We start from the raw sequence: 25,549 nt of genomic DNA on the forward strand, positions 1-25,549 counted from the left end.
AACGTAAACGTTGCTACAGTAACATACTAGGTACTATGATGTTGACATTAGCTAGCTTGCCGTCCAAAATGGCGGACACCGGGGCGTTACGTGACCCTGTGACGTCAGGTGAAATACCTCAATAGCTAGAACCCATGTTTCAGTTTTCTGAAAGGATTAAAGAGTCGTTTCATTTTAAATATTTGCTTTGTTTGCCGAAAATGAACCACATCACGGCCTACAAAAACTCGCCATAAAACCTGCAGAAGCATCTTGAGGTACATAAAGGTTTTATTCCAAGAAGCAGCTTGCAACGAAGTTGTCTGTGCTTTTAGAGCTAGCGATAACGTTGCAATAGCTATGCAATCTGGTTAGTCAAATGGCTTTCTATGGATTTGCCAGCCAAGTTGCCGTAGCCTTGTCCATGGCTAACGTTAACACACAGCTAGTTAACTTGGACACTGTTAGTTAGCATGTAAAAACAGAGTTATGCTAACGTGAATAACGTTAACTTATCTGAAGTCCTTTCATAAATATGTTTTAGCATAATCTTGCCGAATAAACAGAATGTAGAAAACTTTTCTTTTCTAGTAGCGTTAGCTACCCGATATGATTTCGAGTTTGCAAAAGTTTGCTAACATGTCAGGTGGAGTTTCACTGACTAGCTAGCTTAACGTTAAACCACCATGATTCCGCAGCATGTGTTCATTTTGTGAATTCACATTTCTGTCTTTGGTAATGACATTCAGTTTTGTAAGCGTTGTGACAATAATACAACAATGTGTTGACAGAAAATGTACATTTAATACTTAAGTATTTTTAAAAGCACGTACTTCAGTACTTTAACTTAAGTAAAAATTTGACTGGACAACTTTCACTTGTATCGGAGTCGCATTTGACCAGCGGGATCTGTACTTTGACTAAAGTAATGAAGTTGGGTTCTTTGTCCACCTCTAGTTTATGGCCGATACCCTGTTTAACGCGACAGCAGTCTGAAACGTGACTCAGAGATTCTTGGAAAGGGGGAAAAAAATTAATCATTAAAACACACCACGAAGGACATGAAGCAGCCATCGTGACAAAGAGTAGCTGTTCTTCTACTTCTTGCGTCTCGGTGTGTGAGAGAGAGAGACAGAGAGAGAGAGAAATGTGAGTGGCTATCAGCTCACATACAACTCGATTTCATGGACTAACTTAAATATATAATTACACAGTATAATTTCTGGATTTAATTTTGATATACGGGCGGCACGGTGGTGTAGTGGGTCGCACTGTCGCCTCACAGCAAGAAGGTCCGGGTTCGAGCCCCGTGGCCGGCGAGGGCCTTTCTGTGCGGAGTTTGCATGTTCTCCCCGTGTCCGCGTGGGTTTCCTCCGGGTGCTCCGGTTTCCCCCACAGTCCAAAGACATGCAGGTTAGGTTAACTGGTGACTCTAAATTGAGCGTAGGTGTGAATGTGAGTGTGAATGGTTGTCTGTGTCTATGTGTCAGCCCTGTGATGACCTGGCGACTTGTCCAGGGTGAACCCCGCCTTTTGCCCGTAGTCAGCTGGGATAGGCTCCAGCTCGCCTGCGACCCTGTAGAACAGGATAAAGCGGCTACAGATAATGAGATGAGATTTTGATATACATTTATAGATTTTATGGACTTAAACAGAAAACAACATTCTTAAAAAAAAATCTGAATTTTGGATGAATAAAACTCTTGGTTTGTGGTATTTCGTACCCGGACGCAGAGCGATTGCTGAGTTCAGAAAGAGATTTCTCTTTATTTCAGTTCCAGAGAATTTATAAGTTATGAAGCTGATAATAGTTTAGAAGAAAAAGCCTTTATTTGTCACATGTTCACTGAAGCACAGTGAAATTCCTCTCTGCATTTAACCCATCTGAAGCACTGAACACACACACACACACACGCGCACACACCAGTGGGCAGCTGTGCTGTGTCATTGTGGGTAGAGCGCCTGGGGAGCAGGTAGGGGTTCGGTGCTCAAGGGCATTTCAGCCATGATACAGAGGGACAGGAAAGTGCTGTTCATTCACTCAGCTCCCCTCGCATTTTTCCTGCTGGTCCCAGGAATTGAACCAGCGACCCTTTGGGCCCAAGACTGCTTTTCTAAACTTCAGGCCATGGCTGCCCCATGCATAATAATTTATAGTTCTGTGGGAATAAAGATTGGGGACGTGCTGAGTGATGGGCATTGTGGGTAAAAAGGAGAGAGTAAAGTGTCGCCTGACCTCTTTAAGCTGTGGCTCTGCATGAGCGCCGCTTGGTTCATGGCTCGGATCCAGCCGTTCATGTCCTCCTGCGTGTCTGCACTGAAGAAGTAGGTCCTCATGCCGCCATGCTCGGCCTGCGAGCCAATCACAGAGTTCTTACTGTAAATGTACGAGCGCATGCCTGTGTGACTTGCCTGAAGACCGAGAGAGAGAAAGGAGGGGTTGAGAGAGAGAGAGAGAGAGAGAGAGAGAGAGAGAGAGAGAGAGAGAGAGAGAGAGGAGGGGGAGGGAGAGAGAAACAGACAGAGCGAGAGAGAGGGGGGAGGGCGAGAGAGAGGGAGGGAAACACACACACCGAGAGAAAGAGAGAGAGAGAGAAAATATGAATCGGTCAGAATTGTATGTCAAATTTATCCCACAGTGATGTTAAATCCTGAACTCTGATTGGTCAGATGGTAATTTTCTATAACAGCAGCTACAAATCACAGGTTTATATCAACACACTCGTTCAAATTAAGTTATCGTTTCTATAGTAACGCATCTCGATCATTCAATAATAAACCTATTTAAAAGTGTGTGTAAATCATTGCTCGGTGAGAAAACGTTTAGCATTTATGGGAAGGAGTCTCCAGTGTCGCTGTAACTTTTAGTTTTCTTTAACAAAAGATGACAAGATTAGTTTTTTTTTCATCTTATTAACATCAAAAGAGAATAAAAAGAGGCTTGTGCAGGAATGACTGTTTATAGCTGCTATAATTAAAGTGAGAACAGGAACTACATGTAGATTGGACAATAAATGTAGCTCTAAATGTATAAAAATTACATCATTCTTTCATAAATTAAAAATTGTAATTGTCAGATTGCGGTGGTACAAGAGGAATAAAACGCTCAAAATAACACGAAGATAAAATCAAGCACATGTAGAAGTAAATGAATCATTGGGAAAAAATGAATTGTATTAAAAAAATAGTGTGAAAAATGATTCACAAAAAAAAAACAATCACCTGTGAAAAATGAATATCGTTAAATATGCGGATATAGATATAAATAAGCGGGGGGGGGGAAATACCATGTGAACATCCAATCACATGTGAACAGAAATTAATCTTGGGGAAAAATTAAAAAAAAAAATCACATGGGGAAATAAATGATTCATATTCATTGGTCACAGTGAGCAGATCATTTAGTTCCATCTTACTTCTGCTTGCCTGAATCAGCAGGTACGAGGCTAAGCTCTTCTCCTGACTGGGCCACGCCCGAGCTTTAATCACAGTCTGGCTTGGTTCAGGATCTCCCTCTCTCTCTCTCTCACACACACACACACACACACACACACCTGGACCACACCAAACTACATCACAACTCTGCATGTTCACTCCTCTCCATATATCCTCACTAACTTCATAGCACAGAGACTTTCTCAGTGATTCTATAATTCTGTATTCGAGGGCGGGGCTACATATGAGCTCAGTTTGTGATGTCATCAAATAAACTCTCCAGTTTCGACTATTGCGATATTTTAAATTTACTCAGATTGCTTAGAGTATTACTCCTACTGCAGCAGGTAGCGTTCACACCTCTCAGAGCTCACCTCCGGAGCTCACCGTGGAATTCCCATTATTTTCTCTGTATCCCTGTGGATTCCCAAATCCTGGCTTTTCAGGTTTATCCCAAAAACATGTCAGATTATTGACACAAAATGGCTCCTAGTTGTGAATGTGTGTATGTTCGGTCCCCTGCTACGGACTAGCACATATTCCCACATCACACCCAGTGTTATTCCCGGGACAGACTCTGGATCTACCTGACCAGAATAAAACACTTCCTGAAGATGAATGAATGAATAAAATTCTGCATTTAGTCTCATGTAAGTGTAAAATGTCTCAGTCAGTTGCTGCTCGTTTCCTCTGTGTGACGTCAGGTTCGTGTGTTGAGAGTTAGAGTTATATAACCCCACGTTCCAGCAGAGATCAGATCAGAATTCCACCAAGATATCCGGGCTATTTAAGGGGCTGTCTATTAAAAGCAGCATCCATGACTCCTTTTCACTGATAATCGTGTGGTTGGATAAAGCTGGAATGAGGCACTGCAGCAAAATGCTGAATTGGCACCTCTTTCTCTCTCTCTGTCTCTCTCACTCGCTCATTTCCAAAAACTTCCATCAGCTAAAGAAAGTGCACACCCAAGAGACTTTTTTCCCCCCCACCCACTCCATTTCCAAAGCCTTTAATAACATCAGATTAAATCTCTGATCCTTGGACCCTCATTAAGAAGCAGCTGCGCTGTAATCGAGAGATAATGAGACAGAGGAAGACTCGTGATGAATAGAAAGTCTGTACGAAGGTGTAAAAAAGAGAAAAGACCAAAAACCCAAGTCGGTCTTCTCAAAACGAGCTGCAGAACTCACACCGGTGTGAACAACAACAACAAAGGAAAAAGATTAAAACATGGAATACACACCAGTCATGAAATGATGGACGCTGTGCAAGTCTTTTTAAAATTAATCCACAACTATTTAACAGAGACCAGCTTTGTTTATTACATCCAGTTATCTACTTGTTTGAACATTTGGGATCATTAACGTGACAAAAACATCCATCAACAGCCCAGTCATAACCTCCTGGCAGAGGTTAAAAAAAAAAGTTTTGGTTAAAATATTCTGGTACTTTCCACAATTCACAATGTCAGTGATCTTTAAACAGCGTTCAAAAAATCATTACTCAAGACTGGATCCTTTTTTACATTGATGGACCTTATTGTAATTAAAGTTTAAGTATTTATAAACCATGTGCTCTTTTGTTTTGAAAGCTGTTGGATTTTCTCCATAGAGATGGACGAGAAAGAGGCTTTACATGCATGTAAAGTTTAAATTAATTTAAGTTAATTAGTTTAAAGGTGAACAATTTGGTCTTTCTCAAAATCCTACCATTAAAAAAAAAAGAATAACATTGTATAAAACAGTACGCTATGTTATAGTTTAATAATAATAATAATAATAATAATAATAATTCTTTCCCAGGGTGCCAATAGTTCTAACTTGGCGTTAAAATGAATATAAAATGGAAGTGTGCTGTAGAGAGGAGGAGAGGTGCGGGTCAAACCACACACTGGGACACAGCTCGAGGACTGTTCAGTGAATCTGCTGTTCATCTGATCCGATTCAAACTCGGAGAACCTACAGACGGAACAGCAGCAGCTTCCCTCTCATCCTGACCAACCCTGGTGAGGACGGACACTGGGAAACATCTGGGAAACATCTGGCAAACATTAATTAAGGATCAGGGCAAGTCGACTGGGAGGAAAGTGAAGATGGTGTGAAAAATCCGGGAGCTAATGATGGGGTTTTAGGAACACTGTTTAAAAAAAAAATAAAAATACAAAATGTTAAGAAAAATAATTAAATATTACAGGGGGGGGAATCACAACCTTTCAAGTAAAGTCAGTCATAATATTTCTAGAATAAAGTTGTAATATTTGAAGAAAAAAAATAATATTTCTCAAAGAAAGTTGCAATCTTTCTAGAATAAAGTCATAATATTTCTAGACAAAAAGTCAAAATATTTTTAGAAAAAAGTCATGGTATTTCAAGAAAAATCGTAATATTTCTAGAAAAAAGTCATAATATTTTAAGAAAAATAATATTTCTAGAAGAAAGTTGCAATATTTTAAGAAAAAAATCATAGTATTTCTAAAATAATCATAATATTTAAAAAAAATCATTTATTGAATAAAGCTGTAATATTTCTAGAATAAATTCACAATATTTCTAGAAAAAGTTATAATATTTTAAGAAAAAAATCTTAATATTTCTCGAATCAAGTTGGAATATTTCAAGAAAAATCATAGTATTTCTTTAATAAAATACTATGAAAATATTTCAATTTCTAGAATAAAGTTGTAATATTTCTAGAACATAACGAATATTTCAAGGAGAGAAGAAAAAAAAAAACTTTGAAATGACTGAGCAAGAAATGTGAAAGACAGAACCGTGTGAACATCAAGGAAAAACTTTACTACAATCCTCAACGTCCTTCAGTTTCACACATCAACCTCAACCGTACCACTGTGTCCGAGTTCACAACTTTATTCTTGAAATATTACAAGTTTAATTTCAGAAACTGTTTTTTTTTTCATTTTTAAAAATATGTCTCCTAATGTGAAGCTTTTATTCCTGAGATTTAAAAAAATTTAAAAAATTTAAAAAAAACATCATAACACTGACAGACGGAGAGCTCAGTGCTGAATGCTCAGAGCTTTAATGAAAATGGTTTATTAAAAAAAAAAAGACAATTAAAAAAAAAATAAGATACCTATTCATGCAAGACTCAGGGGACTCAGGAGGCTCTCCACCGCACTCGCAGCTCCCATAACGCACCGGGGCCACAACAGGAGCCAATCAGCCAACGGGAACGAGAGACACAGAGTGAGCGAGAAACTACACTTTCATACAACTGTGAAGCTCCAAAATAAATAAATAAATAAATAACCAACACTGGAAGAGTTAATAACAAACGTGTTTTAGAGAACGGGATGAGCCGTCAGGGACAGCGCAGCGGGAAAACACACGGAACTGAGACCACACACACACACACACCCTGATTAGCAACAAGGAGCTGGCACTATGAGAGAATTATTTATAATAACTAGTGCAGCTGACACTTAAAAAAAATAGATAGATAGATAGATAGATAGATAGATAGATAGATAGATAGATAGATAGATAGATAGATAGATAGATAGATAGATAGATAGATAGATAGATAACCTGAAAGCAGTAGAGCAACAAAAGTTTTTTGGCCACTTATTAATTTATTGATTTATTTATTTAAATAAAAATATGATGTTCTAAATAAAGATAACTGCCTTGTCAGACACATCCTGCACAAAACACATTTACATGTTATTGTGATATTGAATTATATTCCTTTTTTATTTTAAAATACATAATTTTTATTTAGGGTGGCACGGTGGTGTAGTGGTTATCGCTGTCGCCTCACAGCAAGAAGGTCTGGGTTCGAGCCCCGTGGCCGGCGAGGGCCTTTCTGTGTGGAGTTTGCATGTTCTCCCCATGTCCGCGTGGGTTTCCTCCGGGTGCTCCGGTTTCCCCCACAGTCCAAAGACATGCAGGTTAGGTTAACTGGTGACTCTAAATTGAGCGTAGGTGTGAATGTGAGTGTGAATGGTTGTCTGTGTCTATGTGTCAGCCCTGTGATGACCTGGCGACTTGTCCAGGGTGAACCCCGCCTTTCGCCCGTAGTCAGCTGGGATAGGCTCCAGCTCGCCTGCGACCCTGTAGAACAGGATAAAGCGGCTACAGATAATGAGATGAGATGAGAATTTTTATTTAATAAACTCTTAAAACACATGCCATGGCTTCCTGGGGAAACGCCCACTGAACAAACCTAATTGTAAAACAGCAATAAAGCTATTGGCATGAAATAAGTTTTGTAATAAATAGTAAAATATTTATTTAGCCCATGACTTTTGTTCTGGTTTTCTTTATTACAATTTTATTTTTTTTTAAATGTCTTTTATTTGACATTTCCTTCAGGGTCATGACCCCTCTAGCATTGTCGCTACGAGGTGCTGGCAGGTGAGGAGGAGGAGGAGGAGCGCTGGGTGAGATGATGAAGAAACAGTAAAACACAACAGATCTGTTCATTTCCATAAATACACTACCGTTCAAAAGTTTGGGGTCACTTTGAAATGTCCTTATTTTTGAAAGAAAAGCACTGTTCGTTTCAATGAAGATCACTTTAAACTAATCAGAAATCCACTCTATACATTGCTAATGTGGTAAATGACTATTCTAGCTGCAAATGTGTGGTTTTTGGTGCAATATCTCCATAGGTGTATAGAGGCCCATTTCCAGCAACTCTCACTCCAGTGTTCTAATGGTACAATGTGTTTGCTCATTGCCTCAGAAGGCTAATGGATGATTAGAAAACCCTTGTACAATCATGTTAGCACAGCTGAAAACAGTTGAGCTCTTTAGAGAAGCTATAAAACTGACCTTCCTTTGAGCAGATTGAGTTTCTGGAGCATCACATTTGTGGGGTCGATTAAATGCTCAAAATGGCCAGAAAAATGTCTCGACTATATTTTCTATTCATTTTACAACTTATGGTGGGAAATAAAAGTGTGACTTTTCATGGAAAACACAAAATTATCTGGGTGACCCCAAACTTTTGAACGGTAGTGTATGTTGTGTTTTAGGTTTAATACCCACAAACAGGACAGAGGTGTTCAGATGTTGTGTGTGCAAGGAAACCTCCGGATGGCGTGACTGTCACACACATTCCACATGTGCAGAAATATGAGCTGTGTAAAGAGGCTGGAATGCCATGTCTCTCTCTCTCTCTCTCTCTCTCACACACACACACACACACACAAAATGAAAGAGGTGCACGTGAGAACCCAAGGCGATGCTCACCAACATTTCTGCAGTATTGTTCTTTTCTGTGACGTTATAAACACCGTTCTGAACACGACACTGTGACTTTGTTAACGTTCCCGATGGAGAAAACGCACCAGGAGTCGACTTCTCTCTATATTAATCCCTCTGCCACAAAATCTTTTAGAGTTTTTGTTTTAATTTCCAGAAATGAAGCCTTTGCTCGAGCAGTCAGAGCTGATAAACGTCTCACTGAAGCAGACGGCGCCCTCTGGAGGGGAGGGTCGATTTTTTGGGGGTGATATTATCGAGGGAGGGTCAATATTATCACATCACGATTCTCAGATTTGTATTTCTATACACAAGATGTGATCTATAGGCTTGGAAATGATTTTCTAGTTATTCGGTCGCGTTGCGTTAAAAAAATACTTTATTCAATATCTACAGAAATCGATTTAATTTTCTGAGAAAAATATTTGAAAATTAAAAACACATTTAACACTAAAAATTTTTACTTTTTACCTTTTTTAAAAAAAAAAGTCATTTCAATATTTTAACATCACCTCCTCCTCGACTGTTTGTAATAACTTTTAAAAAATAAAACTTAAATCAAATGATCATGGTATTCACGAAATCTCAGAAAAGCAGGCAGACAGTACGCTGTGATGTAACTGATCACGATATCGATAGGACAGTACATCGTTATATCATCCAGCCCGAACCGTTTCAATTATAGAGTTCTCTGGATCAAGAAAGAAACGATGAGACTGATGAAGAACCCTGAGTGGAGAACCGAACTGTTCCTGTGCTCATGTAGATATTGGATATAAACATCTGCCCCTCTGAACGAAGGTTTGGAGTAGTCCTTAAAAGGGTCTCAAAAGCTGACATTTATGAAAGCTGTGCATAAATATAAATTAAATTAAATGGCAAATATATAATAATGAATAGAATAAATAAAATATAAAAATGTGGATAAAAATATATAAACAGCAATTTGTACTGACAACTGAATCTTTAAGGAATCGTGTGAAAATTAGAATAACATCAAGGTTTGGACAATTTAGAGTTTATCTAGAACATTTTTAGTTATATACATAACCAATCACCAATCTCATCTCTTTCATCTCATTATCTGTAGTCGCTTTATCCTGTTCTACAGGGTCGCAGGCGAGCTGGATCCTATCCCAGCTGACTACGGGTGAAAGGCGGGGTTCACCCTGGACAAGTCGCCAGGTCATCACAGGGCTGACACATAGACACAGACAACCATTCACACTCACATTCACACCTACGCTCAATTTAGAGTCACCAGTTAACCTAACCTGCATGTCTTTGGACTGTGGGGGAAACCGGAGCACCCGGAGGAAACCCACGCGGACACGAGGAGAACATGCAAACTCCACACAGAAAGGCCCTCCAACCCGGACCTTCTTGCTGTGAGGCAACAGCGCTAACCACTACACCACCGTGCCGCCCCCCAATCACCAATCATTTCAATTTTTGTTTAATTCCTGGAACCTATCAGATGTTTATTTAAAATAATAATAATATAATATATTTTATATAATAAAGAGGGTTCTTGAGCCGAATTCCTGCACCAAATCCTCATGACTGATTTTTTCTTTTTTTTAACAGCACATTCCACACAATCTGAACGGGATCCGATGTACATTACACGCAACTTCTTTTCTACTGAAAATACTAGAAATTGTTATTTGACTAGCTCATGTAAAAATATCACTAAAAATAAGGGGGCGGGGCTAAACACAAAAATCATGTGCTCTGGATAAAAAGGTGCCACCTTTTCCAAATAATCTCTCTCTCTTGGGGGGGGGACCCGTGTTAAAGACGTCGTAAACCCTTCCGGTTGATGTGAACGATATCAAAATTTGAGTTTATATAATGAAAGATTTCATTGCATCAGTTTAAAGAGATACGTGCAAGTTGCAAAGCACCGAGACACAAAACACCACTGAGCCACAGAAACCGAACCGACTGAAGGGGTTCAGAGGTGAAAATGAGGTTTGTGTTTAAGGGATAAACAAACACTGATCACAATCAGCTGTTAATCTGCAATAATAACAAGGCAGGTTTCCATGCAGAGCCCCAGAGATCATTCAGCACAGACAAAGACGAGAAGTCGCCGCCGGTGACTCACCGGAAGTACAACGATTTAAAACACATGCAAAGCACGATGAAACAGCAGAGACGCACCAAACACCAAAAAACACATCATGGACAATCCTGTGCAAAAGTCTCAGGCACATGTAAAGAAATGCTGTCGACCAAAAATTTCTTTTAAAAAAAATAATGAAATTAAATATTTCAACATTTTAAATAAATAAATAAATAAATAAAAATTAAAAACCCCACTATAAACAGTAATCAGTAAGGCATAATAAATCAATATAACAAAGTCAATATTTGGTGTGAGACGACCCTTTGCTTTAAAAATAAATTATTTCTATACATCTCCCCGTCTCAGGTCCAGTGAGGTCAGTTTTATGCGGAAATGAGCTGTAGGTTTTACTGAGCATCTTACAGAAGCAGCCGCAGTTCTTCTGGACACCGTCACACTCACTTTCATTTTGCACCAAAATTTTGCACCAGCAGCCTTCATTATGTTTTATTTTTTAATCGAAAAGTGCTCTCTTATGGAATATGCTGCTCAGATACAAACATTTTTCCTTTTTTCTGTAACATTTAATTTTGTGCTGGAAAAAAAAAACATTTGGAACTCTAAAATGTTTTTGTAATGTTTTGACTTGATAATGGCTGTAGAAGTCGTAAAATAGAAATCTATAACTGCTGTATAACTTTGTATAGAAAAAAAGGGAGGGGGTGCTAAGACTTTTGCACAGTACTGTATCGTAGATACAATTCAGTTCATTTGTACAATCCAGAAAAATTTTTTGCACAATGTTTTCTTTCCAGTAGGATGCTAATTTCATTTTTCCCTCGTTATCTCCCAGTGGCTATTTTTCAGAGCTGTAAATGAAGTCGTCTGTGCAATAAGGGGCGTGACCCATTAACACTAACATTTCTGCTCATTATCACGTTGCACTGGTCACTTTTTACATCCTGAGTGTTTAGATGGCGAGAACGCAGCGATCACACTCGGGTCCGAAAGCGTCTCGGTGTCGGTTCTCTTCCAAGTGAATCATAGTGAGAAAGTGTCTGAATCGACTCAAATGCAGAAAATGACTCAATACCTGGTGTGTGTTTTGGGTTGCAGAGCTTTTTTCATTATTTTTTTGTTTGTTTGTTTGTTTGTTTGTTTGTTGCAAGCTTCTAAACTGAGCCAAAGGACAGAGCTGTAGAACTTCAGAAATGCCAAGATTAAAATTAACGAAAAGAATAAACGATACGCAAAATGTTTTAAACTGACCATTTTAAATAATCCTCAGATTTCACTCTGGCTCTTCATGCATTCTTCGTGTATGCATCATTTTTGTGATTTCTGCACACACTCGCTTAAAAACGATAAAGGTTTGTGCTCAGACAACGTTTTTACTTTTTATTTTGTTTAATTATAAGAAAGCAACACAAAACCAAACACAAAAGGAATCAAAAGAATCAATTTTGCTGATTCGAATTCAGAAAACGGACGTATAGATGCAAAAAAGTGTCTTTCATTTGGTTGTTTGGTTTGAATGAAAGCTTGCAGATAAGATCGAAGGACAAGCTGCGGATTTCTTCAACTACAGTGGTGCTTGAAAGTTTGTGAACCCTTTAGAATTTTCTATATTTCTGCATAAATAGACCTAAACATCATCGGATTTTCACACAAGTCCTAAAAGTAGATAAAGAGAACCCAGTTAAACAAATGAGACAAAAATATTATACTTGGTCATTTATTTATTGAGGAAAATGATCCAAGGTTACATTTCTGTGAGTGGCAAAAGTATGTGAACCTCTAGGATTAGCAGTTAATTTGAAGGTGAAATTAGAGTCAGGTGTTTTCAATCAATGGGACGACAATCAGGTGTGAGTGGGCACCCTGTTTTATTTAGAGCTCATAGGCAACGGTTTTAATTTTGTGCACATTTGAAACTTTATATGTTAAAAAACCCTCTGTAATTTTCTTCTGCTCCCAAGAAGTATTGTTAATAAGTAATAATTAAAATAAGTTAGCGCGGATCGTGGCGAATTTCTGTTCGGCTATTTTCGTGACCACACGGCGCATGACATCATTTAAGACAAACAAACCGCTTGAGTTGAGTCCGCTTCCGTTTACTTACATTGCCGTTCAGCTTGAGTGCACACGTGCGTTCAGGAATTTCCAAAGAAAAAAAAAAAAAACATGCCTTATTGTTGTGCAGTGAACTGTAACAACAGGACCGGTTCAGGAAGAAGTTTTTACCTTTTTCCGAGAGAGGAGAAGAGGCGGAGCGAGAGGATTGGCTTTTTCCGGAAGAGGAGAAGAGGTGGAGCAAGAGGGTTGGCTTTTTCTGAAAAAGGAGAAGAGGCGGAGCAAGTGAGTTGGCTTTTTCCCAAAGAGGAGAAGAGGCAGAGCAAGAGGGTTGGCTTTTTCCTAAAAAGGAGAAGAGGCGGAGCGAGAGGGTTGGCTTTTTCCCAAAGAGTAGAAGAGGCAGAGCAAGAGGGTTGGCTTTTTCCTAAAAAGGAGAAGAGGCGGAGCGAGAGGGTTGGCTTTTTCCGAAAGAGGAGACGAGGCGGAGAGAGTGGATTGTGTGCGTGAAGCCAGAGGGTTGGCTTTTTCCGGAAGAGGAGACGAGGCGGAGAGAGTGGATTGTGCGCGTGAAGCCAGAGGGTTGGCTTTTTCCGGAAGAGGAGACGAGGCGGAGAGAGTGGATTGTGCGCGTGAAGCCAGAGGGTTGGCTTTTTCCGGAAGAGGAGACGAGGCAGAGAGAGTGGATTGTGCACGTGAAGCCAGAGGGTTGGCTTTTTCCGGAAGAGGAGACGAGGCGGAGAGAGTGGATTGTGCGCGTGAAGCCAGAGGGTTGGCTTTTTCCGGAAGAGGAGACGAGGCGGAGAGAGTGGATTGTGCGGGTGAAACAAAATCAAGCAGTCAAAGAAGAAACGGAGCAGCAACGCTCAAGCAAAAAGGAGAAGATTGGAGGGAAACATTTTTACTTTTGCTTGCAACTGACAAGTCAAGAATCCTGAGGGATCCTGTACAATCATTGTGGAAATGAGACAAAGGGATATTTCCTCGCTTAGAGTCGGCTATAAATAGTATAATGCCGCAGATGGCAGGCTAATGTGGCCTACCGGCGCACTGTCCAGTAATCGTTCCCTATATCCACTAGGGAGGGCGGTTTAATTATTCTTCAAAAGAGCTCATATTTAGTATTATGGCGAAAGTAGGAATTTATCATAACTACCCGGATAAATCGTTTGGGCGCGAGTCTTGTTGAGGTCCGGGGTCACCGCGATCAGAGTCGGCCGAGTCGCTGTCCGATTCCGAGGCCGCACGGTCAAACCAGTGAGCCACATTCACCGATTGCTTCACAACGGCCATAGGTTCATACATATACGGTTTCACCTCTCGATATTCAATTTGGAGAGTTCCTACTTCAAAATCGCTCTCGCTTTCAGACATTTTACACAACCTCTCACGACCAAAGTCCGTACACGCGTGCTCGGTTCACAGGTAAACACAGAACTGCTCCCAGTCTGTTTGGCTTAAATGATGTCATGATGACGGTCCCCTGGTGGTGAAAGTGCGCATAAGTGAGATGTAAACAAACCTTCGGAAATTGGGCAAAACAGTATATTTTAACCGTTTTATTCAATTGTAGGGTGCAAATTAGACACTAGGAAGATTGAATTCACTATTTGGGTCATTCTTCTAGACAATAAAGTTGATAATCTACGTTTCACCTCCGACCATTGCCTATGATCTTTAAAGAACAGGGATCTATCAAAGTCTGATCTTCACAACACATGTTTGTGGAAGTGTATCATGGCACGAACAAAGGAGATTTCTGAGGATCTCAGAAAAAGCGTTGTTGATGCTCATCAGGCTGGAAAAGGTTACAAAACCATCTCTAAAGAGTTTGGACTCCACCAATCCACAGTCAGACAGATTGTGTACAAATGGAGGAAATTCAAGACCATTGTTACCCTCCCCAGGAGTGGTCGACCAACAAAGATCACTCCAAGAGCAAGGCGTGTAATAGTCAGCGAGGCCACAAAGTACCCCAGGGTAACTTCTAAGCAACTGAAGGCCTCGCTCACATTAGCCAATGTTAATGTTCATGAGTCCACCATCAGGAGAACACTGAACAACAATGGTGTGCATGGCAGGGTTGCAAGGAGAAAGCCACTGCTCTCCAAAAAGAACATTGCTGCTCGTCTGCAGTTTGCTAAAGATCACGTGGACAAGCCAGAAGGCTATTGGAAAAATGTTTTGTGGATGGATGAGACCAAAATAAAACTTTTTGGTTTAAATGAGAAGCGTTATGATTGGAGAAAGGAAAACACTGCATTCCAGCATAAGAACCTTATCCCATCTGTGAAACATGGTGGTGGTAGTATCATGGTTTGGGCCTGTTTTGCTGCGTCTGGGCCAGGATGGCTTGCCATCATTGATGGAACAATGAATTCTGAATTATACCAGCGAATTCTAAAGGAAAATGTCAGGACATCTGTCCATGAACTGAACCTCAAGAGAAGGTGGGTCATGCAGCAAGACAATGACCCTAAGCACACAAGTCGTTCTACCAAAGAATGGTTAAAGAAGAATAAAGTGAATGTTTTGGAATGGCCAAGTCAAAGTCCTGACCTTAATCCAATCGAAATGTTGTGGAAGGACCTGAAGCGAGCAGTTCATGTGAGGAAACCCACCAACATCCCAGAGTTGAAGCTGTTCTGTACGGAGGAACGGGCTAAAATTCCTCCAAGCCGGTGTGCAGGACTGATCAACAGTTACCGCAAATGTTTAGTTGCAGTTATTGCTGCACAAGGGGGTCACATCAGATACTGAAAGCAAAGGTTCACATACTTTTGCCACTCTCAGATATGTAATATTGGATCATTTTCCTCAGTAAATAAATGACCAAGTATAATATTTTTGTCTCATTTGTTTAACTGGGTTCTCTTTATCTACTTTTAGGACTTGTGTGAAAATCTGATGATGTTTTAGGTCATATTTATGCAGAAATATAGAAAATTCTAAAGGGTTCACAAACTTTCAAGCACCACTGTAGAACACCAAACCAAGATCAATAAGTGAAACCAGAGCATCAGCGATGGACGCAGTAGCTCACACAATGAGATGTACCATGAGAAGCCAGACTCGTTTATAATTAGCCAAGCTGCTCTTCATGAGAACAATTAGAACAACAATTAGATCTTCCCAGCAAAACAATCCAAATCAAAATCCATTGAAAACTCAGGGAGGAGTAGCAATTTTTGTGACTTGTGGATGGACAGATGGACTGACAGACTGACGACGGACACCGTGTGATGGCATTAGTTCATCGCCCTATAGCTGGTGAGCTACTAAGAAGAGCTGACCTGCTGGATCTGCGCCCAAGGAGGTGATCTGATTTGGAAAATCACAGCAGGACAATAATCTATTCACACGTCTTACTGGTGAAACGACGACACAACAAATTTCACCCAGAAACAATGAGAAATAACATTAAAAAGGCTGAATGAGGTACTTACCTTAAAGGCGAACTTGCGGCTAATGTGGTCTTCAGGCTCCACCGGGGAGATGACGTAGCTCGGCAGTGGGATGCTTCCCAAAACCGTCTCCTCTCGACTGTCTGCAGACGCAGAGCAAAGCAAAAAAACTAACTGAATCAGGAGAAGCTAAAAATAAACCTTCTCCAAAATGGCACACCTTTTCCTGAGAAAGTCGAAACAAAAGAGAACGTGAATCGAATTTGTGTTGAAAATTGTTCTGATGATGCAGGTTTGAGAAGATGATCTCCAAGAGATGCTCCAGTTCTTAAATTCATTAATAAGATCCTGGTGTGTCTCATTTGGGTCAATATGATCAAAAACATCATCCAAAACGACAATGATGATAAACATCAGCCTGAATTTCATCCTCAGGGTGGAGAGGAAGCCCGAAACAGGAAGTGGCTTTTATTCAGTTTATTCATTCTAACCATTACTGAACCAATATAAAGTTTATTTTAGATTCTCTATTCTTTACATGTGGGCATAATTAGGCTTCTAGCTTCAAATACAACGCTTATGAAAGTCGCTGAGACGCCTCTGAATAAAAGTGTCAATATTCATGTTCCTAAAGCGTTAGCATAATTAAATAATTAAAACCTTCTAATTTTAAGAAGCTTTCTCGCTATTAGGATGAAAATGCTTTCATTTTGTCTTCAAATAGCAGAAATGAGGAGATACCTGGTGTCATTTCAATCCAAAATCATATTCCAGGCCTTAAATGAATCTAATTTGCATAGACTCCGCCCTCTATTTAGCATTTTTTTACTGAATGGACAAGATGTGGTGTTTTCCTGTTTTTATTAAATTCCTCAACAAGAAGTGACTACACAAAAAGGAGATTCTTCGTTATCCTTCATTTAATTTGCTAATTTTCCTTGGAAAAAAAATGAAACGACTCGCACTGCGGGAGTCATGATGACTCACCTTTATAATAAAAGAGGCAGTAATCCGACAACACGAACCACTTCCTCTTCCACAGCCTCATTCCCGAGCTGTCCTGCAGGTCAAGCACATGGTTCATTTATGATCATGAAGGAGCACATCACTTCAGCATTCGCGGGAGAGTTGTAATTTATCATAAAAATAATAATTTTATATATATATATATATATATATATATATATATATATATATATATATAAATGCATATGCATAAATGGATTTTAAAAATAAATAAATTAAAAAAACATGGACCCAAAAAAAAAAAAAAAAAAGAATTAAACTGTGTCTCGTTAGTGCCCTTGGTAATTGAATTGTAGGAAAAACGTTCCCTGTGAATCCGGAATCATTTGATCTCATTTCAGAATCTGGATCATGATGTACATAACCGTGACGTCGTCGTGTTTCAGAGCAGCTACGAGGTCAGACTCGTACACAATACACAGCCCATTCTATAACTGCAGGTACATTTCAAGTGTCAACTCTGTTGGTCATCGTCAACTCTGTTGTCGCTAAACCAGGCAATCCATTAACAGAATTGATAACAGAGTTGACATTTTCCACCATTTCATTCTGTGTCTTAACTCCACACACTAACCTCAAACTCGCTCCCATACAGCATGTATAATAAAGACAGAATTTTATGAATTTATCATATTTAAAAAAAAGTGTGGAATTCACTCCAGTATTACAATAACAGAGTTGACAAATAATCTACTGTTGGTGTAAAATCCTCGTTTTGTTCAAGTTAATGAGAGAAGAAACCGAACACACCTCACTGCCTTTCTGAAGTTTTCCGCCAGAGGAAGTGACATCACTCAGTGCAGGTGTCATGTGTATTATTAAACATCTTTGTGGATTTTATGCAGTTTTATAACAGAGTTGACAAGAACATTGGGATGGGTAAAAAATGTATTATGACTGAAATTTCACATCATACAGAAAACAGACTTTCTGTGCAACTGATTTTATAACAGTTAATAAAATAAACCCCAAATAACAGATAGTTAGACTGAATCACTTCCTGTTTATTGGAGTTGAATGGATGACTCAGGAGTCAAAGACAGCAGTAATGTGGGGGGAGGGGTGGGAGTCATTTAGTTCATGTTTTATGGATAAATTGGGTCTAAAATGGACATCAAGCATCGCAATTGGTGAAAATTTGTCATAACTTGCATTATTGTTCAAAACTAATTCAATAAAGATTTCTTTCGTGGAAAATAACAAAAAGGTTCATCTCAGAGACGTGAAATGTATCCCGAATTCTAGAACGACCCACGAGCACAATCTGTCTGCAGGCTACAGGGGAAAAGACGGACAGCCCTGTTGGGATGGGATTAGGTTTCCCTTTTTTTTTTTTTATGTTCAACGTATTGTCATGTCTGGAAAGATTGCAGCATCTTTAATGTGCTATAAACACATACAAATAAATACAAAACAAGCCAAGATGATATAAATCTATTAACAGTAATTTGCTAAAGACTTATCAACAATTTCAGTGTCACTGCAGGAGGCATTCGCTTTTTCTTGTCTCACTGAAAAAACAAAAAACAAGCCACGTTGAATTTCACCACACAGCAAAAAGCACAAAAACCGTTTACGCCTTTACGGGTTCTTTAGTGAACTCAACATTTCTATAGAGAATTCCACAACAGCATTTTCTGATCAGAAAGAGTTTTATTATAATCTAAGAGCACGTGATTATCCAATGAATCCACAAAAACCCCTTAAATAACCCAGATAGCGTTACAGTCCGTGGCTGATGTTCTAAGGTCCGCACTGGCTCTGTCTGACAGGCCAACCCTTTCCCCGGGTCAGCATCGGATGTGAGCAGAATGACACACACAGTGATCAGTTTATACACCCGCGGGGCGGGACCGTGCGGGCGTGCTCTTCAACAGTTTCAACAGACACCAACAATTTCTTCAACAGACACCACTTCAGTCCAGTCCACTCGCTGTATGCAGCACTTGGCAGACATTTTCGGTAAGTGCCTTTTCAACATTAAGTTGTTTTATGATATGATTCTTTTGGGGCGGCACGGTGATGTAGTGGTTAGCGCTGTCGCCTCACAGCAAGAAGGTCCGGGTTCGAGCCCCGGGGCCGGCGAGGGCCTTTCTGTGCAGAGTTTGCATGTTCTCCCCGTGTCCGCGTGGGTTTCCTCCGGGTGCTCCGGTTTCCCCCACAGTCCAAAGACATGCAGGTTAGGTTAACTGGTGACTCTAAATTGAGCGTAGGTGTGAATGTGAGTGTGAATGGTTGTCTGTGTCTATGTGTCAGCCCTGTGATGACCTGGCGACTTGTCCAGGGTGAACCCCGCCTTTCGCCCGTAGTCAGCTGGGATAGGATCCAGCTCGCCTGCGACCCTGTAGAACAGGATAAAGCGGCCTCGCCGGCCACGGGGCTCGAACCCGGACCTTCTTGCTGTGAGGCGACAGCGCTAACCACTACACCACCATGCCGCCCCCCCCAAGTCATATTACAGGTCCTAATTTGCTATCAAATCTATTTGCATAGGCTCCACCCACTGTTTTGCATTTTTTTTTTGCATATTCATTGTGAAAAGCATGAAAACAGGTGTGTTCCTTCACTCAGTTCTCTGTAGACTCTGTGTGTGTGTGTGTGTGTGTGTGTGTGTGTGTGTGTGTGTGTGTGTGTAGCTCACCTGCTTGTAGAGCCATCCTCTCACCACCACAGGGACGTTCGGGTTCCTCTTGATGGAGTGATCTCTCTTTCCAAAGCTGTGCACTCGACCACTGGACTTTAAAGACTAAAGAAGAAGAAAAAACCCTGTTCATTTCTTTGCACAATTTATGTCCAAATCATGTTGATCTCTCCTCCCCCCACCACCTCCCTCTCACCTCCCTCCCTCCTTCACCACCTCCCTCCCTCAACCACCACCTCCCTCCCTCCACCCTCTCTCTCCCTACTCCTACACCTGTCTCTCCCCCTCCACCCTCTAATACCTCTCTCTCTACCCCCCTCTCTCTCCAACCCTCTGTCTAATATCTCTCTCTCCCCCTCCCCATTTCTGTCTCACCCTCCCTCCTCTCTACATCTCCTCCCCCACTCAACACCCCTCTCTCCCTCCCCCTCTCTCTACAACTCTGCCTCTCTCTCCCTCCCTCTCTTTATAACTCTGGCTCTCCCCCCATATAACTCTGTCTATCCCTCCCTCCCCCCCAAACCTCTCTCTCTCTCCCTCCCCCTCCCCCCCAAACCTCTCTCTCTCTCCCTCCCCCTTCCCCCTAAACCTCTCTCTCTCTCCCTCCCCCTCCCCCCTAAACCTCTCTCTCTCTCTCTCCCCCTCCCCCCCAAACCTCTCTCTCTCTCCCTCCCCCTCCCCCCAAACCTCTCTCTCTCTCTCCCTCCCCCTCCCCCCCTAAACCTCTCTCTCTCTCTCCCTCCCCCTCCCCCCTTAAACCTCTCTCTCTCTCCCTCCCCCTCCCCCCTAAACCTCTCTCTCTCTCTCCCCCTCCCCCTAAACCTCTCTCTCTCTCCCTCCCCCTCCCCCCCTAAACCTCTCTCTCTCTCCCTCCCCCTCCCCCCCCAAACCTCTCTCTCTCTCTCTCTCTCTCCCTCCCCCTCCCCCCCCTTAAACCTCTCTCTCTCTCTCTCTCTCTCTCCCTCCCCCATACCTCCCCCCCCCATGCTGGAATCATTTTAATAAAAACTGCCAAACTGTCAGCAGTCGGACATCATTTTAATATGAACTCTGCCAGGCTTCTGCAGAGCTTCAGCACCAAGACTGAAAACACGTGCGCACACAGTGCAGGCAAATATCTGGCAGTTTACTGCTGCATTCTTCAAACACTCCATTTATCAAAATAACACACATCGGCTATCTGTCAGCTCGCTGCTATCCGCTACTAATTTTAGTAACACATAGCCTCATTTATCAAGTGAATTTATTCGGAAATTATTCTCAGAAGCATGAACACGAAATCCTGTTAGTCAGGAAACATGATCAGATCCCACATGTCGCTCCGGAGCTCATTTCCGAGGTAAGGACACTTGCATCAACCTCGATTGATCGGCTTTGATCAACAATGATGCGATTCGATCAAGTTACTGATTTTATATACAGATTACACCATCAACTTAAACCATTCAATCAGGACAAAAAAGTAATGGCACCCTATGAAAGGAGGAAGCATTAGTGTGTCTACGGTAACCAAAGCACTGCAGTGGCTGAGCTGCATTAGTGGAAGATCGGTCAACATCATCTTGTTTTCAGCTCTCTCTGGAGTTCTGTGAACACGTAAATGTGCCCTTGATTTACAGATAATTGATGTTTATTATTACACATCATACACACGTGAGCATGAATTAGGAGAATCAGAAACTTTAATCATAAATCTGATGGGAATTTTTTGTTGTTTGGCTATGAAAACATTTTCACACAGATTGAGAAACAAGATCTGAATTTATGAATGAAAGCTTGTATGACATGTGTTGTGGCTAAAGATGGACGACACGTCTGCCAGTTGAGTGGGAACATTAACACGGTTATTCATCAGTGTCGTATTTATCGTGCGAGAACATGATGGCTGGCCAAATACAGGAATCTCCAGGGTCCGAGCCGAAACAGCTGTTAGACGGACTGGCGGCGGACCAAACCAACTGGAGTGAGTTCGAGCCTGAATAAGATTCCAGACTGAGTATCAGGCTAACACACACACACACACACACACACAGGATCAGGTCATCAGGAGAATCCCTCAGTCATGTAAAGAAGTTTTTATTTCCAAAACTCTGTGTGTGTGTGTGTGTGTGTGTGTGTGTGTGTGTGTGTGTGTGTGTGTGTGTGTGTGTGTGCATCCCTCAGTAAAATACAGAGTAAAAGAAGGAGGTGGAGTGATAAAGTAGAGTTACTGTTACCGTTCCAAAGTTGATTATTTTCCTACACCAGCATATCCTGAAATGTTTTATTCCTCTTATATCACAGCAATTTCCCAGACTGCCATTTTTTTATTAAATAAAGAACAAGTCTTCTTTAATATATACACATGATACTTCTAAATTTTGAATCCATTTATAGTTATATTCTGGAAACAAAGGTTTTTTTTACTGTTATGAAATCAGATGCATTTCTTCTAACTATTTTCTTTCCAGTTCATTTTTTCGAATTGTGATTTACTCTGAACGTTCTGGAACTCAGACTAGCCATGTGTTGTGTGTTATTTAATCGGTTCTTTGCAGCTAGAGGTCACATGCTTGGATACCACATAGCAACGCCATACTGGAGAGCAAGCTTTCAGGTAAACCGAACCCTCGACAAGGTCAAGCACAAAAGTTTCAGAAGTCTGTAGCAATTTCCTTTTCTACAAAAAAAAAAATTGTCAATGCAGTTTCAAAGTTTAGTTTTGGCTCGTTTTGACAGGAAAAAAAATGATTTTATCGCGAAGGCATTGACTTAACAGACAGCGCTTGGATCTTCATGGCCAAATAACATGGCGACTTCGCAAGGTATATCTTGAATATATCATTAAAAATGTTAAATCTCTGCTTTCCAAAGAAACACATCTGGTAAAGATCTGTTCAGTGCTTTGGGAGTAACGGCAGGTTAAAGTCGGTACAACAGAATAAAAACTCTGCTCGCGGGACGTCAGGAAACTGCCGGTGCTTTTCTTTTTGAGTCACGGGAAAACGGTCAGGCTCTCTCTCTCTCTCTCTCTCTCTCTCTCGATCGGTTTCCCACTGGATTACTCCTCAATATCAATCCGATCACTTTTATAGTGATGTTCTCTCACTCTCACTGTTTCTGATGAAGGATTCAGCAAAATTTTCTGTCTGCTAGTTTTGATGTTCTGATTCACAGGAGACTTCGAAGTGAGTTTTCGTAGCTTTACCTACTTTTTTTTTTTCCAAATCAAACTGATTCATGTAAGGGTTGTTTTACAATCAGTGTACGCAAGCTAAAAATCACATTTAACACTTATTATCTTCAATATCAAAAGGCTTGACTAAATAAACTTGGTTGTTTATTGTAGCCCTGTGATAGCTCTATTTACCATACAAAAAAAATGTGGTGATAATGTTATTTTTGGTGAATGTATGGCAATATATGTCATATTTAGCAAAATTACTCGTGTCATTTAGAAAAAGTGCTTTTTTGACCACAGGTAGCTCCAAAAGGGATGCACTTACATCATTCTTTATACCATAAAACACATATTTGGTTCCATATCATTGGAAACATACAGTAGTTAAGTTTTAATGTTGAATGCCAGTAAGTTTTCAGACTATTTTGATCAAATTAGTATGTAATTGTGTCAAAAAAATGTCCTCTCCGAGACAGCTAATTTTTCAATATAAAATAACATATCTAAAATGATTATTTTCATCCTAAAATGTGGTCAAGATATCGGGACATAAATATTAGAGACGACTAACACAAAGCTTACAGCCTTATATTTAAAAGCACTATGGAAGTAGTGGATTCTGAATTGTCAAAAAAAAAAAAGTCCTCTCCGAGAATCACTTCATTTGTTTCTCCCAGCCCTGCTTAAAGCTGCACTTCATCTTGTTATAATACAAACTATTACACATGCCTATCTGTTCTTTAACTTGTCCTTCACTTAAAAACCGGTACAAGAACCAGTTTGAATCAATTTGAATTTTGGACCCCTGTGACACAAACTTTGTACCCTGATTGTAAAACAACCCGTAAATAAATAACTATTGTAGAATATAACTGGAGTTGTTTTGATGAAAAATATTGAGAGCTTAGTGGTCGGAATGAGATTTTTAAAAACCAGAAGTCAGAAACGCGAGTGGCAATTTCAGTTCAGTTAATGTGAATTGTTTATTGGATGTGGATCAGACAATTTTTTCGAGGTTCGCCTTGAAGGCTGTGAATATTAATCAAAATAATCATTTATATTCCTTCATATAAACCAGACCTGGGCATTTTACGGCCCGCGGGCCGCATCCGGCCCTTTGGTTCATTCTGACCGGCCCGCGTAAGGTTAATTAGAAATTACAAAATAAACGTATTTTCTAATTTTACCTCATACATGGACTGAATGTGCATTGTTTTTATTTTGAAGTTGTGTTCAACAGAAACGCAATGCGCGCGACATGAACATGACATGAAATCCCACAAAACCTAATCCCGCGATAATTATTTCCGTAATTTGTCCAGACCAACCACAAACTTGTACGTCATCCTTCAAACGGTCCAGCCAATCACGTAGTGTGACGTCACCAGCAGGCGCCGGAGCCTGAGCCGATCTGTAGATCTGATACCTACACCGAATCGACGTCACAAGAAGACTTTAGCCCCCAAAAAGAAGAAAGGTAGATGCCGAATGCAGGGCTTTCAACAAAACATGGACCGCTAAGTATTTATTTCCTGAAGTCAGAGATAAAGCCGTGTGTTTAGTTTGCGGAGAGCAGATCGCCGTGTTCAAAGACTACAATTTGAGTCGGCATTACCAAATGAAAAACACCAAATGAGGTGATTAGACTACAAATGTGGGCATCATTATTATAATATGATGCATCTTGCTTGATATTTGGAGTAGAAACACAATATTGTGATGTCTTTATTGTGTTTTGGGGTGAATATGACTGAAAAAAAAAAGGTAAAAACGTTCACATTTTGTTAACCATTGTTTTGGGAAATTTGATTGAATAAATGACATTTTTTGTAAGGCAACCTCGTTTTTTCCATACTCTTACCAGTCTTAGCAGCTTGTAAAAACAATGTTATTTACTGCTTTATATAAAGAAATACAATTAATATTCTGCAGAATTTAGTTCAGCCTTTTGGTCCGGCCCTCCACAAAATTTTCTGTTTCTCATGTGGCCCCATGGAAAAAATAATTGCCCACCCCTGATATAAACACTAGTCGGCCCGACTGAGAAATGCAAAGGCCTACAGAGCACAAAGAGGGGATTAGAAATAATCTTTTATTCCTTTTTTATTTTGATAGAGAACGATAGATGTGAGACATTCAGTGCTTATTTATGCAGATTTTATAATCAGCATTGATTTCTCCTTCTTTGTGATGTATAAATGAGAGTTAAAATCAGTGTACTGATTTAACAGTTCTACCAAATTAGCATAATGAATATTAATTAAATACTAATTTGAATAATTTGTTTTTACTAGTTTTTCAAATTTTGTATTCAGTATACAAACATCTACGTGCTGCCAATTTCCATGTAAATATCTTGAAAAATAGAAAAGTTATTAAGAAATAAATTTTTTTAAAAAAGCAAAAAAAAAAAAAAAAAAACAGACATTTGATCTCATTGGTTAATGAGGCCCATTTTGGACCCTGCAATCCTCATACAGAATATTACGGCAGTTTTCTAAAAAATTAAGGCGTTTCTTCAATCTTTGATTTGTA

General features: G+C 40.2%; 1 protein-coding gene across 10 annotated transcripts in view; it reads right to left on the reverse strand.

The window, feature by feature from the left end:
• Positions 1–25,549, reverse strand: part of plekha7b (pleckstrin homology domain containing, family A member 7b) — a 248,422-nt gene that overhangs the window by 82,921 nt on the left and 139,952 nt on the right. For 6 of the 10 annotated variants that reach the window (XM_060940779.1, XM_060940781.1, XM_060940778.1 and 3 more), the window contains 4 exons: positions 19,855–19,959; positions 17,175–17,247; positions 16,230–16,330; positions 2,216–2,391 (listed from right to left, as the gene is read on the reverse strand). In XM_060940779.1, the coding sequence (XP_060796762.1) occupies positions 2,216–2,391; positions 16,230–16,330; positions 17,175–17,247; positions 19,855–19,959 (455 nt within the window). Of the gene's footprint in view, positions 1–2,215; positions 2,392–6,507; positions 6,604–16,229; positions 16,331–17,174; positions 17,248–19,854; positions 19,960–25,549 lie in introns of those variants that run through there. The other 4 variants (XM_060940787.1, XM_060940780.1, XM_060940785.1 and 1 more) reach the window with 3 other exon arrangements.

The sequence above is a fragment of the Neoarius graeffei genome, chromosome 15 (genome assembly GCF_027579695.1).
Source record: "Neoarius graeffei isolate fNeoGra1 chromosome 15, fNeoGra1.pri, whole genome shotgun sequence".
Classification (NCBI taxonomy): Eukaryota; Metazoa; Chordata; class Actinopteri; order Siluriformes; family Ariidae; genus Neoarius; species Neoarius graeffei.